The 20224-nt window shown below is 38.2% G+C and overlaps 1 protein-coding gene across 1 annotated transcript in view; it reads right to left on the reverse strand.

The window, feature by feature from the left end:
• mnat1 (MNAT1 component of CDK activating kinase) overlaps window positions 1-20224 on the reverse strand; it is a 135179-nt gene that overhangs the window by 81505 nt on the left and 33450 nt on the right. Inside the window, exons 2-6 of the mRNA XM_063046567.1 lie at window positions 18476-18628; window positions 16623-16696; window positions 12642-12745; window positions 4070-4210; window positions 2791-2916 (exon numbers count right to left, since the gene is read on the reverse strand). Of these exons, the coding sequence (XP_062902637.1) occupies window positions 2791-2916; window positions 4070-4210; window positions 12642-12745; window positions 16623-16696; window positions 18476-18628 (598 nt within the window). The remainder of the gene's footprint in view (window positions 1-2790; window positions 2917-4069; window positions 4211-12641; window positions 12746-16622; window positions 16697-18475; window positions 18629-20224) is intronic.

Here is a 20224-nt window from a genome sequence, read left to right on the forward strand (position 1 = left end):
AACAGTACAATCATGGCTGACAAGGGAAGTCAAAGCTCATGTAAAAGTAAAAGAGAAGGCATATAACAAAGCAAAAATTAGTGGAAAGATAAAGAATTGGGAAGCTTTTAAAAACCTACAGAGAGCAACTAAAAGAATCATTAGGAGGGAAAAGATGAAATATCAAATCAAACTAACGAACAATATCAAGATTGATAGAAAAAGCTTTTCCAAGTATATATAAAATAAAAGAGATGAGAATGGATATAGGATAAGAAAATGAGGCTGAAGAAGTAATAACAGGGGACAAGGAGATGGCAGATGAACTAAATGAGTATTTTGCATCATTCTTCACCGTGGAAGACACTAGCAGTTTTCAAGGGTGTGAGGGAAGAGAAATGAGTGCAGTTACTATTACAAGCAAGAAGGTGCTCAAAAAGCTGAAAGACCCAAGGGTACATAAGTAACCCGGACCAAATGAAGTGCAGCCTAGGGTTCTGAAAGTGGTAGCAGTAGAGATTGTGGAGGCATTAGTAATGCCCTTTCAAGAATCAATGGGCTCAGCATGGTTCCAGAGGAGTGGAAAATTGCAAATGTCTCTCCATTCTTCAAGAAAGGAGGGAGACAGCAGAAAGGAAATTATAGACCAGTTAGCCTGAACTCAGTGATGGGGAAGATGTTGGAGTCATCCTTAGGATGTTAAGGGTGAGGTTATGGTCAGTGTTGGGATCGCTTCTTCTTATGCTGAAGGATTTCAATGAGATCCCCCATCACCCTTCTAAATTCCAGCAAGTACAGGCCCAGAGCCATCAAACATTACTCATATAATAACCCTTTCATTCCTGGAATCATCCTTATGAGCCTCCTCTGAACCCTCTCCAATGTCAGCACATCTCTTCTTAGATAAGGAGCTCAAATCTGTTCACGATACTCAAGTTGATGTCTCACCAGTGCCTTCTAAAGCCTCCCTGCTCTTATATGTCAGGGAAGATTTATTTTTATAGAAATCATGCTGACTTTTATCTTATTTTATCATTCATCTCCAAGTACCCAAAAAACTCATCCTTAAGAATGGATTCCAACCACTGAGGTTAGGCTAACTGGCCTATAATTTCCTCTTTTTTGTCTTCCTCCCTTCTTAAAGAGTCAAGTGACATTTGCAATTTTCCAGTCCTCTGGGACCATGCCAGCATCAAGTGATTCTTGAAAGATCATGACTATTGCGTCCGTTATCTCTTCAGCAACCTCTTTCTGGACACTGTGATATAGACCATCTGGTCCAGGTATCCACCTTAAGACCTTTCAGTTTGCCTAGCACTTTTTCAGTTCCAAAAGAATGAATCAGCTCTCCAGCATAGTTGTGAAGAAATACTTTCACCCGGAGGATACTGAATCATTGGAATTCTCTACCCAGGAGGGCCGTGGAGACTCATTACTGAGAAGGTTCAACTCAGAGATCAATTTTTTTTAATACTTATATCAGGAGAAACAAGGGATAAGAGGGATTGAAATACTAAAAGAGAAGTAGTATACTCGTAACAAAAAGAGGAAAAGGGGGCCACTGAAAGAAAATCTTAAGATAATACTGAAAATGGGGAATATTTGTTATTTCCCACTCTTCTGCATCCTTTCTAGACCATGAACTAATTTACTCTGTCCAGCCCTGCAGTTGGGGACCTTTCAGACTCAACAGTCAGAATCTTTTCCCCAGCTAGAAATGTCAAGTTCTGGACAGCATGGTGGGGAAGAGAAGGGGAAAGTTTAAATGAGATGTGTGGGGCAAATATTTTTTGTACATAGAGTGGTAGATGCCTGGAGTGGGCTGCTGGAAGAAATAGCCGATGCAGACAAAATAGTGATATTTAAGAGGTTGTTAGATAGACACATGAATATGCAGAGAGTGCAGGGCTATGTAGATCACGTACAGGCAGAAGAGAATGAATTTAATTTGGCATTGTGTTTAAAGCAGTCATAATGGGCTGAACAGCTCGTTTCTGTGCTGTACTATAGTACAGATTCAGAGGAGACTGCAGATGCTGGAATTTGAAGCAACAAACAATCTACTGGAGAAACTCAGCGGATCAAGCAGAATCTGTGGGAGGAGAGGAAATAACTGCATTTTAAGTTGAAATCTGTATCAGGATACAATTCATTTTCTCCTGCAGATGATGCTCAATCTGTTGAGTTCCTACAACAGGGTTTGTTGCTGTACTGTTCTATACCATATTTTGATACACATCAACAGGTGAGCTTAAAATACTATTTCACCTCTCAATGTTTCTGTACAGAAATAATAGCTAAGTAATACTTAGCTACTTCCCACAGCACTGTTGAAAGCATGATCTGATATCACTAACACATAAACAATTTCACACCACAGTAGAAAGAGTGAACCAGCAACCAAATATTCGTTTGTGGCTGTAATTGTAATAATTGCAATAATAGAGATGACTGTGTGAAACTAGAGTAAAAATTCACGGAACATTGCACCACTACAATATAAATATCCATTCACAATTCTACAACATTACCATACTTTGAATTTTACATAAATGGAAACACTAATCAGAGCGGGGGGAAGCAATGCCCTAATCTTAACTCAACCAATTCAAATGTTGTGCACAAAGCAGGTTTACATTCGTGTAATGTTTTACTTTCGAAGTTGAATATTAATTCTATCCAGCTGTGCGTTCTACAGACTCAAAGTAGAAATTAAGACAAGTTCATATTCACAGACTAAGTCCTATGCAACATTGAAAACCATTATTTTGACTACATTTTATACCATATCCAAAGTATGTAATCTCTTACCATTTTGATGCCAGTAGAGAATGTCACAGGTTTAACTTTCTGTTGTGTTTCTAATTGTGCTTCCAGTTGCACAGCCCGGTCCTTGTGTTGAGCCAAGAGCATACTAGCGGGCAGCTGGGAACTCTCCTACCACAAACATTAGTGACAAATTAAAATTTTAGGTGAGAAGGTGAAGAACTGTATTTTCATTTCCATGTTCAAATTCAGAGATATAAAAAGAATTCAAATCAACAATCCTTTTGTACTTTGCAAATCATATTCAAAATTCTTTTTGACACTAGATTAGGTTTCCATTAACTCTATTTCACAACTTTTCTTATTATTTATCTGGAATAAGCATGGAGACACATGGATGGCATTCCAAGGCAGTTTTTGGTGTTTCACTTGAGACATAAAGTTAGAAATTATGTCTCTGGAAATCAAACAAAAAAAAAATCAGAAGATACACCTCTCAATTACACCATCTTCCTCTGAGTAGTGAAGGTACCTCCTAAAATGGAGATTTTAAAAAAAGACATTGAAAGCACATTTATTCCTGAGTAGTCGCAGCACTATCTTGTTAATAGTTTCCAATTATAAAGTACAGGAAGCAAGAACTGTTTCCTGTAAAAGACTGGGGTGTGGAAGTCATAAGTTGCTATGTTAACTCCATAAAAGATCCTCACCAGGGAAGAGTTTGATATCAAACTATACAAACTAGGCCACAGAATGATTAAAGGAAAAACAAAATGCACAAAATGTGGTTTAATAAGCAATAAATTTAAATATTGACAATCAGTCCTTGTGTGGCCATGAGTATATATTTCCCACTTTTTAATTTTACTTTAGGTCCATGTTCTAGCCATCATCTTATTGAATGGTGGAGCATAGAGCGGGGCCTAATGTCTCTTTCTGTATCTCAATCATAAAGAATTCATACAATTTGCAGTTGGATTGCCTTTAGTTCATTATCATATTGATCAATGTGTTTCATCATTTAAACAACTTTTTAATTATTCTCTTAGAGCATTTCATGAGGAGACAAGAGGTAAAGGTTTCAAAGTTCTCTGAATGTATAAATGTAATTCAATAGAGACCCACCTGTAAATACATGAAGCTGGTTCAAGGCTAATTATTATAATCAGAAGGCAACAATGCAGTTGAAACAAAGTTGTCCCAGAGGTGAAAGACAGATGTCCATCCAGCTAAGGCAACTCACACAAAGGTATTCATATATAACGAGTTAAGAAGAATGACACTAAAATTGCCTTCTTTGTTTAGGGATCAGATCCACACTTACCAGATCATCAATGAGGGCTTGCTTATTCTTCTTTTTTGCTAACTGCTGCATTTGTTCTTCCCTCAACAAGAGCATTCGTCTTCGTTCATTCTCTTGCCGTTCAAGTTCTAAAGTCTCCTCCAAGTCTTCTTGCTCCCGGCTCTAAAATGGAAAACAGTTGTATTTGCTCATTTGCAGACCCCAGTCAGTTCAGATTGGCAACAATATCTTGTCCATCAGCACAGGTGTACCACAATGCTGTGTACTTAGCCCCCTGGTCTACTCGCTATACACTTATAACTGTGTGGCCAAGCACAGCTCTAATGCCATAATTAAGTTTGCTGACGTCACCACTGTCACAGGCCAAATCAAAGGTGGTGACGAATCAGCATATAGCAGGGAGAATGATAATCTGGCAGAGTGGTGCCACAACAACTTCATTTCAGAGGACCTGTCCTAGACCCAGCATGTATATGCAATTACAAAGAAAGCACAGCAGCATCTCCACTTCATTAGAGGTTTGCAAAGATTTTGCATTACACCTAATACTTCAACAAACTTCTATAAATGTGTGGTGGAGAGTATATTAACTGGCTACATCACAGCCTAGAATGGATATACAAATGCCCTTGAAAGGAAAACCCTACAAAAAGTAGTGGATACAGCCCAGTCATTCACAGGTAAAGCTCTTCCCACCATTGAGCATATCTACAAGAAGCCCTGTCGCAGGAAATCAGCATCCATCATCAGGGATCCCTCACTACCTATGTCATGCTCTCTTCTCACTGCTGTCATCAGGAAGGTGCTACAGGAGTCTCAGGACTCATACCACCAGATTCAAGAACAGTTATTACACCTCACACAAAATGCTGGAGGAACTCAGCAGGCCAGGCAGCATCTATGAAAAAGTACAGACAACTGTTTGGGCCAAGACCTTTCAGTAGGACTGGAGAAAAAAAGATGAGGAGAAGAGGAGGAAGAAACACAAGGTGACAGGTAAAATCTTGGGGTGGGGGTGAAGTAAAGAGCTGTTAAGTTGATTAGTGTGATTGGTGAAAGAGATTCAGGGCTGGAGAAGGGGGAATCTAACAGGAGAAGACAGAAGACCATGGAAGAAAGAAAGGGGGAGGAGCACCAGAGGAAGGTGATGGGTAGGCAAGGAGATAAGGTGAGAGAAGGAAAGGGATTAGGGAATGGTGGAGAAGGGAGGGGAGGAGGCATTACCAGAAGTTCAAGAAATTGATGACGTTGGAGGCTACCCAGACAGAATACAAGATGTTGTTTCTCCAAACTGACTGTGGCCTCATTGCGACAGTAGAAAAGACCATGGATTGATACATCGGAATGGGAATGGGAAGTGGAATTAAAATGGGTGGCTCCTGAGAAATCCCTCTTTTTCTGGCGTTTGCATGGGTCCCAGCTATGCACGTCTTTTGTCGGCTACATGCAACAGTCTATGTTCTAAGCCTACACCAGTATCACTCCCCAATTTTTCCTACACTACATTGATAACTGCATTGGGGCTGCTTCCTACACCCATGCTGATCTCATTGACTTCATCAACCTTGCCTCCAACTTCCACCCTGCCCTCAAACTTATCTGGTCCATTTCTGACACCTCTCTGTCTCTATCTGAGGAGACAGCTTATCTACTGATGTCTACTATAAACCCACAGACTTTCACAGCTACCAGGACTAAACCTCTTCCCATCCCGGTACTTGTAAAATGCCAATCTCTTCTCTTAAATCCTCCATCTCTGCTGCATCTGCTCTGAGGATGCGGCTTTTCATTCCAGAACAAAGATGTCCTCCTTCTTCAAAGAAAGGGGCTTCCCTTACTCTACCATCAATGCTGCCCTCAACTGCATGTGCACCCTGCCAGGGATAGGGTTCCTCTTGTCCTCAGCCTCCAAGTCTAGCACATAATTCTCCGTAACTTCCGCCATCACCAACGGGATCCTACCACTGAGCAAATCTTTTCCTCCCCAACTTTTTGCTGTCCGCAGGGATCACTCCCTATGCGACCCCCTTGTCCACGCGTCCCTCCCCACTGATCGCCCTCCTGACACTTACCCTTGCAAGCGGAACAAGAGCTACACCTACCCCTATACCTCCTCTCTCACTTCAGGGCCCCAAACAGTCCTTTGAGGTGAGGCAACACTCTACCTGTGAGTCTGTTGGGGTCACATACTGTGTCCTGAGCTCCTGATGTGGCCTCCTGCATATCGGTGAGACCTGACGTAGATTGGGAGACTGCTTCACCAAGCACCTATGCTTTATCCACCAGAAAAAGCAGGATCTTCCAGTAGCCACCCATTTTAATTCCACTTCCCATTCCGATATGTCTGGGTAACCTCCAACCTGATGGCATGAATATTGATTTCTCGAACTTCCGGTAATGGACCCCCATCCCCTTTTCCCTTTCTCACCTTATCTCCTTACCTACCCATTGCCTCTCTCTGGTGCTCCTCCCCCTTTTCTTTCTTCCATGGCCCTCTGTCCTCTCCCATTAGATTACCCCTTCTCCAGCCCTGTACCTCTTTCACCAATCAACCTCCCAGCTCTTTACTTCACACACCTTTCACCTTGTGTTCCTCCTTCCCCACCCCCCCAAACCTTTCAACTCCAACTCCTTATCTTTTTCTCTCCAGTCCTGCTGAAGAGTCTCAGCCCGAAACATGGACTATACTCTTTTCCATTAATGTCCATAGATTCTGCCTGATCTACTGAGTTCCTAAAGCATTTTGTGTGTGTTGTTTGGATTTCCAGCATCTGCAGATTTTCTTGTTAGTCATTACACCTCAATCATCAGGCTCTTGTACCAGAGCAGATAACTTCACTCGCCCAATCACTGAACTGTTGCCACAACAGTTGCTCACTCTCAAAGACTCTTCATCTTATGTTCTCCATATTTATTACTTACTTATTTTTCTTTTTTTTTTCTTTCTTTTTGTATTTGTACAGTTTGCTGTCTTTTGCTCACTGGATGTCCACCCCACTGGCCCCGTCTTTCATTGATTCCATTGTGGTTATTGGATTTTTGAGTATGCTGGCAAGAAAATGAATCTCAGGGTTGTATATGGTGACATATATGTACTTTGATGACAATTTACTTTGAACTGACCCAATTCCTTCAAGACAATTCTCTTCAAGCCTATTCCCGTTCCATCCAAAATGCTCAAATCATTAATGCCAAAATTATCCATGAAATCCTATGAAGGTGGTGCAATAACCATCCACGGAAATACTAACCCTCACTTATGATTACCTATGGAACTCATTATGCCTCCCAAGCTTAACTTTACAAATACTTAACCATCCAGATATATGAAACATATCCTATTCCTTTTCATCCCCACTAAATCCCATCCTTTTACTGGCTTGTTCCCATTATTACAATTTTAACTTCAGATCCGCCACAGCTTTTCTACTTTCTCCAATATCTTATAACAACCTTCTTGCACACAGCCTTATATCTCAGTTTTATATACTAAAGTCCTACTTCCATAGTTCAATAATCTTCAATCATCTTACTCTCTTATCTTTTTTCATCTCGTATTCCTCTGTTTTCAGCTGCTTTAAAAGAACTCAAGGCCAATAAAAAAAAGGGGTCAAATTTACTTTTACACTTGGGTGCATCTTCTGCATCAATCCAGGTAAGAGTGATAATTTCAAATGCACTATAGAAACCGAGGTATATAAAGACATCGGAGAAAATAAAAATACAGTACATGGGGAACTCTCATGAATATAATAGGCTGAATTCAAATCCTGAAAACTACATTATTTAGGCAAACTTTACTCCTTGAAAAGTTAATGACATTTAAAATACAGGGCTGAAAGTATGCTTTCAGGAGGAAAAGAATAGCATGATGGAAAAAACGTTATTTTGGTTTCCAAAAGGCTCCCAATAAGATTCCCAGCAAATAATGAACAAACAAAATAGATCCAATGGAGTGAAAGAGAATTAGTTAAAGAAGTAACAAGTTGCTGTTATAACTGAAACAAAGGGTGATTTAAATAATGCATTCCAAATAGGATATGGACAGAAGTGAAATACTGAGAGCTACACCACCAAATTGAAAATCTTAATATTTGTTAAAAATGTGAGGATGCAGACCAGATTACGTAAAGTAACATGCCATAGTATATGTGGTAGTGTCTAACCACATGGGAAATAATTGCATATTAATTGGAATTGTAAATGGATCTTGTTTTGTATTATATACAGACCCATGATGTTTAATAAAAGGTTGTATTTTTAAGAAAATTAAAATTGATCATTACCTCCTAAAATTTCATGAGGCTAAACCCAGAAACAACTACAAACCAAGAGCTTAAATATAGGTTGAATACCACATCCAAAATCCTTGAGGCTGGAAGACTTTCAGATTTTTTGGAATATATAATGAGACAGCTTGGGATCGTGGTCATTTCTGACTCAGAGCTTATGTGCTACTGATAAACAGTCTATGTCCTGCACTTGCTCAAATGTGCTTAACAGTAAAATAAAATTATTTCATATCATTAATATAATGAAAATAAAATGTGTGTAGGGGAACAAAAGCAGCACAGCTGCATCGGGAGAATATCTGAATCAGCTGTTGAACAACAACAAACAACAGCAGGCTTTCAGTCTCCACCTATGATGCCGTGTTTTGATTAAAAGGTTACAATACACTGTATTTATATTTCAGTTTTCTTAGGCTTTATGTAAGGTATAAAACAAAAGATTGAATTTATTTACAAATTAATGAAAACGTGACAAAAGTCAGCATTTTATTTATAAATCAATAATGGCGCTGGCCATGTTACACTCAAAAACATAAGATTTCAGATGGAGATGAAATTCAGATTTTATGCAAAAATGTTTTGTAATTACCAAAAAAAAGTGATTATCTTCACTTACAAAAGCAGAAAGTGCAGCACCAAACACAACTACATCAGGTCTAAGAAACCTGAGGGACAGGGTACATCATCGTGGTTGAAGGACCTGGAGGTGGATTCTCTCAGGATGAGGAGGCACTGTGCTGGATGACTTTTTAAAATGCTTCTTCCATTGTTGTCCACCTCATTAACAAGGGCTTTTGTCATAGCAATCTTTTCTCCACTTTATAAACCGACTTGATTTCTTGTTTTGTTATGAACGAACGCTGTTCTACCCCTCAGTAAGTCCATTACATTTTCACCATGGTATCTCTGGGTACGTTTTCTACTGCATTTACAATATCATCTTCACTATTTTCATCACAATCACTTTGATTCAGAAACATCTCAGCTATTTCACCACAGGTCACTGAATGAACAACTGGAGCCTCATTATTGGTCAAGAACTTCTTTGATATCTAATTCCTCCAGCTCATTGACAGACTCTGAAGGTATCCCTTTTGCGTAATGAAGGAGTTCTGATATCGCCTTTCTCTCACTTGACACACGTAATCCTTCAAGCTCATTACTTTGTTCATCACCATTGCTGAACATAGTCATAGTCCAGATGTCGTGCCAGGCATGCATAAGTGCGTCTTTAGTTCGTGCTCCACATGTTGACATAGGCTAAACTCTTTTTGGAAACCTTCCACACTCATGCCTCTGTTCACTGCTGTGAGCATGCTATTCAAGAAATTGCCCTTATATTTAATCTTCATTGATCTAAGCATACTGTAGTGTTTTCATGCAGTGTGTTGAAACTCTGACTAAACACCAAGTTAAACCGGAGCAAGAGTCGTAGTAAGGTTAACCATTTACTGTGCACTCTTCCACATTAACGTCGCGTGGTGAAAACTGTTGATATAAAAATACAAACATATACAGCGTCTGTTTCATTCTGGAGACCACGTGCGCTCTCTTCTTTTAGCGAGTGTCTCCAGCCGCCCCGAGTAGCACCAAACCGCCATCGGGCTTGAGCCAGCCCCACATTTGAAATTGAAAAGCTGACACGCGCGCCGCCCCAACCGCCGCTTCCTTAACAGAAACCGCATTAATATTTTTACTTCAAATACATTCTTATGAACTTACGGCGTTGCTTCTATAATGTTTCTTTGTGGGTAGAAATGGAGCTCTTCACGATCACACCGCACGCATGGCACCCACCTTCACACCTTTTCCGAACCGGAGGTTATACATAAGACACAGTGAAACCGGAGGTGACATCATCACATGCCGCAATATACCGTAGACAATGAATTTACCTTTGTTAGACTGTAACTTAATTATCAACCTCTAACTTTAACTAGCAAATAGTTACAAACAAATCATTTAAAGCATAGACCCAACAAAGTCAAATAAATGCCTTAAGGACAACACAGATACCTTGGTCACATGGCTTAATTAATACAGTCACATTTGGGGGAAAGTACATGACATAAACACTATCTTTGATGAGAAATTCAGTTGGAGGATGAGTAGAACAGTTGTCAAGGAATAATAAAATCTTGCAGTTGTCATCCAGTCCAGCTTCCCTGCAGTGGGCATAAACCACTGAAACAAAATGTTTGTGAAACCAATCAGTAAAGGTGTCCTTGGTGATCCATGCCCTTTTGTTAGCATAATGAATGGATTGGTAAGGTATTCACTCCTTTAAAACAGTGAGGACACAAGCTTTTGCCTACCACAGCAAGTCACACTTATGCATGCCTACAGCATTAACACATCCCAACAGAGTTATTCTGTCCTTGGCATTCTTAATTCCTGTGGGAGCTTTCTCATCAGCTGTAGTCAGTGGCTTCCTGGGGCAATAACTTCAGAACAATGATGTCTCATCAACACTGCAGACTCGTTCTGGTATCAGTGATGATCTTGGCCAACTCAACAATTATTTTTTCTGCTGCTTTATCGCCACAAATCTTTACAAATTTATGCCGTGCTTTTTCTTAAATTTCTATAACAAGCCTGCTGAATATTCACAATTACTTTCAATATTCAGTTAGTTTTGATAGATCTTTGCTTGTTTCATTATCAACATACCGTTAAGCAGCATACGTTCACTCTGATGCTGACGAATCCACTCTTTAAATACATTTTTCACTTTGTGCACTATTTTCCTATTGTTCATTAACTTCTGTACATTACTTTCAGCATAGAACTTAAAACAGTTTATCATTCTGTTTCTTCAGATCTTATACGGTGGTTGTCCCAACATTATACTCCTCTGTAAAATGCCTTACACTTACACCACAGTCAAGTTTTTCCAACAACTTGACTTTCTGCTTTAAAGAAAAACATAAGTGTGTCCTCTTTTTCTTTTCATCATTACCCATAAGGGTAAATGCAGGCCTTTTTGACTTTTTCTACAATATCTCCATAGCACAGAGCAGCGAATAATGCAAAACACCATGAGAATTGCATGAAGGTCAGGCGATGATGACTACTGAAAACAAACTGGAACCAACAGGACCCCATTCACGGTATATGAGATCACTTCTCAGAACTGTGTGTTGTGTAGAGACCTGTGCATCAACTGGAAACCTTCCCAGTGCCTTGTAGAATTTCCTATTTGTGATGTCATGTCAGTGCTCAAAAATATTTTGGACTGGAGGTTTTCGATTTTGGAATTTCAGATAAGTGGTACGCAACCTGTATTACTTTATTCTTATTCTGGAGTACTGTGTATAATCTTAGTCTCAAGGAAAAAAACCAATATGGTTCCAATCTTCTGACAACAAAGCTGATGCAGCCTTAGTGAAAGAGTGAATAAGAAAGATTAAATAATTCTCAAGAAAAAATATTTTCTATAGAGAAATAAATATTCTAGTCTATCTGTGGCTAACCAAAGAAGTTAAGAATGGCAACACAACAAAATGCTGGTGGAATGCAGCAGGCCAGGCAGCATCTATAGGAAGAAGTACAGTCAACGTGTCGGGTCGAGACCCTTCATCAGGACTAACGGAAAAAAGAGATAGTAAGAGATTTGAAAGTGGGGGGCGGGGAGGGACAGACCCGAAATTTAGGAGAAGACTGGAAGGGGAGGGATGAAGCTAAGAGCTGGGAAGTTGATTGGCAAAATGAAGGGGGAGTATGATAGGACGGAAGGCCTTGGAAGAAAGAAAGTGGGAGGGGAGCACCAGAGGAAGATGGAGAACAGGCAAGGGGTTGTGAGAGGGAAAGACAGAAGGAAAAAAAATAAAATAAAATAAAAATTAGGGATGGGGTAAGAAGGGGAGGAGGGGCATTAACAGAAGTTAGAGAAATCAATGTTTATGCCATCAGGTTGGAGGCTACCCAGACGGAATATAAGGTGTTGTTCCTCCAACCTGAGTGTGGCTTCATCTTAACAGTAGAGGAGGCCATAGATTGACATATCGGAATGGGGATGGGACGTGGAAATAAAATGTGTGGCCACTGGGAGATCCTGCTTCCTCTGGCGGACAAAGCGTAGGTGTTCAGCAAAGCAGTCTCCCAATCTGCGTCGGTATTGAATGGGAAGCCATTTAATGTTTAAATATTAGTGGTAGACTAGAAGATTGAAAAAAAAAGGCAGTTCAAAAAGTAAGAAGAAACAGAACATGAGAATAAGGCACCAAGAAATTTAATTAAAAGACAGCATGTATATTTACGATTCCTTCACTCAGATAAGAATCTGAAACAAACCAACTGACCAGTTTTAACTTGTTTCTGTAAATAATGTCCTTATTATCCTTCTGATACTGCTCCATTTTTCTTTTGGTGTTTTCCACATCCATATTGTTGGTCAGATTACTCACTGCAAAAAAATTGTAGTTTCTGAACAATTGCAAAAATCCCATATCTACCACTTACACAGAAGTTGCTAAATTAAATTTCCAGTTAATGTTTTTCAAAATTAATTATTGAATTAACCAGAATAGGTTGCAATCACCTCTTTAAATGACCCTTTTCTACTCCACTTCTAAGGAGTGTAAGATACCCATGTCTTGTGATAGCCAATGTACGCCAGCTATCATCCAGACATGACACTAATAGAAGGCTTTGGTCCAAAAGCAAAGTAGTACAAGACCAGACCCTGTTCCATGGACCTAGCATGCATACAATAAGGGGAAAAAAACTCCCCCCACCCCCCCCCGACATCCCCATTCCCTCAGTCTCCATAACCCTGCCACCCTTCCCCTTGTGTCAGCTTCATAAAACTCCTTCCCTCTTAGCTACCTCCACCTCATTCACCCCTCATATGAATCAGGTGTATTTTAATGGAGAGGGGTAGTTCTATGCTACTTTCAAGATTTATTTGATTACCTGAATTTAATTTCCTCAGCTGCCATAGAGGCATTTAAGCTTGCAACAATAGGTCAATTGCCGAAACAAATGAGTGACTTTTATCTACTCTAAGATTTTAAATACTCTGCATGCTTCACATGGCATCTCAGGACCTCACAGTGCTGTTTGCATCTAAGCACATCAGAGAGGTAAGCCAACACCTGCTTTCCTGCACAATAACTTTCAATGATTTGTGTGCACAAACATCTTTTTTCCAAAAAGCAACACCTTTCAACCTCACAAAATTTCAATAAAAATACTTTGAATTTTCCTTGAATAATTTTCCTCATAACTGCCCATACCATGTTACATACTGTGTCTATGCCTATTTACTTTCACTATTTCTGTACATCCCCACCACAATTCACATTGAATCTAATTAAACTGCTGTGAGGTTAATAGACAAAACAATGTAACACACATGAGATGCTGGAGGAACTCAGCAAATTACAGTGCCTTGAGAAGTATTCAGCCCTCAACCTTTTGTTCACATAAATGAGTATCACAACCAGGGATTGTGATCAACTAAGAACTTTTATTTGTGAATAACATGCTCCATTTTTCACAGTAGAACCCCCGCTCCCAAAAAAAGGGAAAATTGTAAAGCATGAAATTCAAAAACTGAAATGTCAGCATTTCAAAAGTATTCATCCCCCTTTGCTCAGTATTTAGTTGAACCACCTCTCACAGCTTTTACAGCCTTTTTGGATCTGTCTCTATCAGCTTTGCAAGTGTGATGGAGCAAGATTTGCCCATTCCTCCTTCAAAAATTGCTCAAGCTGTGCCAGGTTAGTTGGAGAGTGGTGGTGAACAGAAATCTTGAGGTCTTGCCAGAGATATTGATAGGGTTAAGGTCAGAACTCTGAGTGGGCCACTCAAGGACATCAATTTTCTTCATATGAACCCACTCCATGGTTGCTCTGGCAGTGTGCTTTGAGTTGTTGTCCTGTTGCAAGGTAACTTCCTTCCCAGTTTAAGCTTTCTGGAGAGGCAAGCAGGTTTTTATCCAGGACCTCTCTGTATTTAGCAGCATTCACCTTCCCACCAATCCTGACCAGATTTCCAATCCCTGCTGCCAAAATCCAACCCCACAGCATGGTGCTACCTCCACTATACTTTACAGTAGTGATAGTGTTAACCTGGCTGATACGTAGCATTAGATTTACGCTACACAAACTGCATACTATTGAGGCCAAAAAGTTTCACTTCATCTCATTCGACCACAAGACCTTCTTTCACTTCTTTACAGTATCTTCTAAGTGATGTTTGCAAAGTCTTTACAGGCAAAGATATGGGTTTTTTTTTTAGCCTTGGGCTTCTTCCTTGCCACTCTTCCATAAATACCCTTTTTGTGCAAGGCCTTAAGAGATTGTAGAGCCATGAACTTCACCTCCAGTTGCAACCACTGATTTCTGCAGCTCACTCAGAATGACTACTAGAGACAGTAATCTCTCTCACAGTGCCATTCTCCTCTGGCGACTAAGTTTAGAGGGGTGACCTCTGCAGTGTGGCTGTTGATTCATATTTTTTCTTTCTCTCAATAGACTGCACTGAGCTCCAAGCTATGTGCCCTTCAGATGGTCTTGTATCTTTCCCCAGATCTGTGCTTCTCTATTATCATTTCCCTGACTTATCTTGAATGCTTTTTCATATTCAGTTTGGTCTGTTGAAAAATCTACGATATTGTCATACTTCAAGAGAGAGAGGGTACTTGCAGTATTCTTATGAATTAATTGAAAACAGATAATTCTCCAAATTTCTAAATAAATAAATTGGGTGAGTTGGTTAGGTAATATATTGCCACTGCGGAAAGTTATTATCATAATTACAAAGTAGATGAATACTTTTTCTGCCTCATAATTTTGGTTTTTAATTTTTAGTAAATTGACAGGTTTGGGGATTTTTCTTTTGATTTGACATGAGCCACAATGTTTTGTAAATTAGATCAATACATTTCAAATTTTGAAAAAGAGACAGTAAAATGTGAAAATAGTTGTGGGGGATGAATATTTTTTCAAGGCACTATATGTAACATCTACGGAGAGGAATAATGACATTTCAGGCCAAGACCCTTCATCAGGACTGTAAAGCAAGGGGGCAGAAGCCAGAAAAATAAGGTAAAGGGAGGAGAAAGAGTTCAAGTTGGCAGATGATAGGTGAGACCAGTTGAGGGGAAGGTGTGTGAGAGAGGGGGAATGAAGTAAAAAGCTGGGAGGGAATAGATAGAAGAGATAAAAGGCTGAAGGAGGAGGATTTTTTTTTTGCATAGTAGGGGAATTAAGTATTATGAGGAAAAGGCAGGTAGGTAGGTGGAGGTGAATCCATGGCCAGGTCAGCCATAATCTTGTTGAAGGGCGGAGCAGCCTCGATAGGCCAAATGGCCTACTCCTGCGCCTATTTCTTAAGTTATTACATTCTTAATCTAATCAGAAAAGACAATGGACTATAGAAGAAAGGGAAGGAGGAGAACCAGAGGGAGAGGACGGGCAGGTAAGAAGAAGAAGAGGGTAACCAGAAAGAATGGAAAAATCTATCAAAATGTTGAACATCCATGAGACAAGACAAAACACTATTTTACCAAGAAAAATGTTAAATGTTTCAGTACATAAAACAGCTTCAAGAATAACAAATAATAATGTGGTGTAACGATGAAGACAAAAAGGACATTTAGTTCTTTTATAAACTGCTTGATCATCTATTAGAAAATAATGCATTTTTATTCTAAATGCTACTCATTTAATTGGATACTGACATAGTATAAATATGACTACTTCAGGGCAAACAACCCATTTTCCAGGTTACAGTTAGAAAACTGGTGAACAAAATTTACAACATCTGTACCACAGTCTTTTACAAGAAACTGTTCTTGCTTTCTTTATTTCATAATTGGAAACTATTAACAGTGAAGTATTTTTCAGTTTCATCCACTGCCAACACATAAAATATATTCTCATTGAATAAGAATCAAACAGGGTGGAAACAAGCCCTATGGCCCATCAAATCCAGGTCAACCAGTAATTTGCATCAATCCTACACTATTCTTTTACATTTACACTATCCATAATCACACATTGCCATCAACCCCAGATTCTACTTATATTGAAAAAAGTATCCAATACTGGAAAGTCAAGTTTCTTTCAAATAATGCAAACATGTTCCTACAGTCATATTTTGATTAAAATGTTTATGGGAGAAAGTACAAAGGAGAAGGTGGTTTGAATGTATTTATCTATGTGAATGACTCTTTTTACTGGGCAAATCAGGATGAGCAATAAATGTTGACACTGGCAGGTTAACCACATTTTGTAGATAATTTAAAAAGTGGGAGTCTATTCATTTAAACTTACCAATGTCTTCAATCTCTTCAAGAAAGTCATTGTATTCCTTAAGAGTCTGGAAGTCTTCTTCTCTTTTGTTGTATCTTCATATCAAAATGGAGAAAAAGAGAGAATGAGCAAACTTAAAATTAAATATCATAAATCTAAATAATAAGGAACAATTACACAATATTCAAATAAAAAATTGAACTTTTAAAAAATTTCAGCAAACTGTCCATTCTGAAAATTTTTGATGTATAGACATCCAGTTCCAGGAGCCATGGTGGGTCTTAAGATTTGCCCTGCACTTTTCTTTGGTGAATGAATGCCTTTAATAAATAATTACCCTTAATAATTCCTATTTTCACTGAATTTGGTGCACTCATATATCAAGCCTTGAAACCCATAGTTACATAAGACATTTGGCATATTTGACAGGTTGACTTTCTATAGAACAAAATAGGCTCTAATGGACAAAAGACTTGAGCTAATATTGACTCACAAATAAAAATCTTAGCTACAGAAAGGGAGAAACAATCAATTCAGATTTACAGATTAGTTGGTTTAACAACAGTGATAACAAACATACCAACATCTCTGCTAAAAGATGAGGTAGTCAGCACTTACTTCCCGGTTGATTAGCATTCAAAATGATGATCTTGTGTAGATACTGAAGTGATAAATGAATACTTTGCACCTATCGTTAACAAGGAAAATCAAAAATCACAGCAAAAGGGAAGTACTGAGAAAATGGTGGGCAGTGTAAAAAGTCGTTATCGTTAAAATTGTTAATGGTGTATATTTCATTGATAAGGAACTTCACAAAGGACATCTGAAACCTCCATGTAGTCTAGAAGCTACCAAACATTTTGGAAGGAAAAAGTTAAATTTCAAGAAGCATTGGTAAAGGGAGGAAGTGGGGATATGTTACTGAGATTGATGATCAGTCATGATCATTTTGTGCGAGAAATCAGCTATTTTCTATTTCAATTTCTATATTTACACCTATAAACTAGATTCATGCTGAGTAGTCTGTTGGTGTCCTTTGAGGTTGTGATTAGTAAAATAGATTAAAGGGAAACAGTGGCTGCAGTATATTTAGATTTTCTGAATGCTTTCAATCAGGTTCCATACCAGAGACTGGTCAATAAAGTCACAGCACGTATAGGAGGTAATCTGGCATGAACTGGTTATTCCACAGAAAGGAAACATGGGAATAGAGAAACCTTGGTATGATTTTAAATACAAAAGTGAATATAAAGTGGGATTAAAGCACAGTGAGTGGGTGAAAACATGTTAGATTGAAAGTAATTAAGGAACTCGTTCAAATTACAAATGTTGCAAAAAATTGTTCCATTTGTGGATGTGTCCATAACAAATAATAGATCAATTAAATATTGAGGAATTTCTTTATTTGGAGTATTGAAATATTACTAATTACTGCTTATTGAAATTGTTGGGAGTTGGCACAAAAATATTCAAGAAATATTTTCATATATGCAAATATACAAGATATATTTGGTATATACGGTAGAAGCAACATATTGGCACTGTACAGAGGCTCAGGTAAAGTTCCAACACTGCCATTGTCTAGTTAGATCAAGTTTCCTGATATATAAAAAAAACAAAAAACTAAAACGGTGGAAATCTGAAATATAAAAAGAAAATGTTAGAAACTCACAGTAGGTCAGGCAGCATATGTAAGGAAAAAAAACAAAGTTAATGTCTCAGTCACTGACTGAAAAGTCAGAATAATTCAGAACTGATTATTTTCATTTTCTATTTTTAGCATTAAATAGCTTGTTACTATACTTTATATTCCATCAACTCATGCTAACCATCTTCACGAATACTACCGAAAAGCAGAAGTAATGTTCCCTTACATTTTTAATACTTTCTTTCGAATCTCTACCTCCTTATCAACAGTTGGATCTTCAAAGAGTTGCACTCTGAAATTGTTCTTTCGTAGCGTTGTACCACATTCCTGGCAGTTTCCAGAACCTCTGATAAATAACAGTTCCACACAGCTCTCGCATCTGTTAAAAAGGTAGACTTATTTCAGATTAATTTCTTTCATAAATTGTGAATAATTATTTCATTCTCAACACCAAAATGTGAATAATATCTCAGTATTTGTCAAATTAATTTGCAAGTTCAAAAATACAGCATTCCCACAGGTACAAATACCCTCCTCATGTATTGGAATATTTAATGACTGAGTCATGGTATTGAGAAAGGTATTTCAGCAATGGTAGTAAAAAGAGCATAACACAGTCACTTCAACAATGATGAAAATTTTAGTATTCCTTACAATCCTGTAATCACAAAGAGGATAGAAAACTATTTTTTCAAAAATATTACAGAATAGATTTTTTTTTAAATTTTCTACAATAAGATATCACATTTCCCAATATCGGTATATATCTGGTCATTCTTTGTCATGCAAGGCATTTGAAACATAGCATTAAAACATTTAAATTATTTTGAATCTATGGAATTAACACCTGCTTAAGTATGTTTATTTCAAATGAGGAAGAATTATTTGTGACCATATGATATAGTGCGCCAGAATGCCTCATCTATTGCCAGCAGTCCCAAATGGAACTCTTGATGATCAGCTGTTGAAACTAATGTCCCCCAGTGCATTGAGAAACATGGAATTTTGAGATTTATTAACAGATTTGAAGGATTAATTCATTAGTTTACCCAGTCTTCATGGGATTCCCTAGCATTACACTAGGGAAATTGTCTCTCAGATCCTGTGCCAAATGTGACATGGTACAGGATCCCAGAACATGACAATGTCAATAAAATTTTGTTAGAAAAATTGTAGGAGGCAGTAGGAAACAATAATTTACTTTAAATTATTTTGGTTCACTTTAATATTCTTAATTAACATATTTGTATTTAATTTTTTATGATATTATCAGTTTTATCTTTGAACTCTTTCCTTCCATCCATTACAGATACTTAAAAATGAACAACAGCTTTTACAACAGGCAAAGGTTTGAGACATGTTTTGTAACTTTAAAACTTTAAACTGATTCAAAAGACAACACAGGAGTCTGAAATGTGTGCATAACTTCGTGTTTACTTTAAGCAAGGTGCGAATGTTTCATGTGGCAGTGTGATGATGCGTGCAATTCATGTATTTATGCATATAACCTGTAATTAATTATTTAAACAAACAAGGTTTAATCAAACAATATATATATTCACAAGATTGCTCAAGTATTACTTAGATATTAAATGCACAACAGTTTGCCTCCAAGTTTTGTAGGTTATCACAGCAATGCTGAGCTGAAGACTCTCTTGACAGAAGCAAATTTGGTAGTTCCTTTACCATCAGCGAAGTTGCTATTTTTTTTGCATCACAAGCAATAATGCCATAGCAAGGAACACAACATAATATATATGTGGCTCATGAAAACAGTTGGTGGAAAAAGGGAAGTCTTATGTTTACATATGCAATGTATAACTCATGGTATGTAACTAGACTTTCATGTTCTATCATTCAACTATATGATGTACACAGCTGAACGAAACATCATCCCTCTGGAGCTATGGGGCAAAACACAGTACACATAGTCACACCATAGAACCATAGAAACTACAGCACAGAAACAGGCCCT

The sequence above is a fragment of the Mobula hypostoma genome, chromosome 1 (assembly GCF_963921235.1).
Source record: "Mobula hypostoma chromosome 1, sMobHyp1.1, whole genome shotgun sequence".
NCBI classification, from domain to species: Eukaryota; Metazoa; Chordata; class Chondrichthyes; order Myliobatiformes; family Myliobatidae; genus Mobula; species Mobula hypostoma.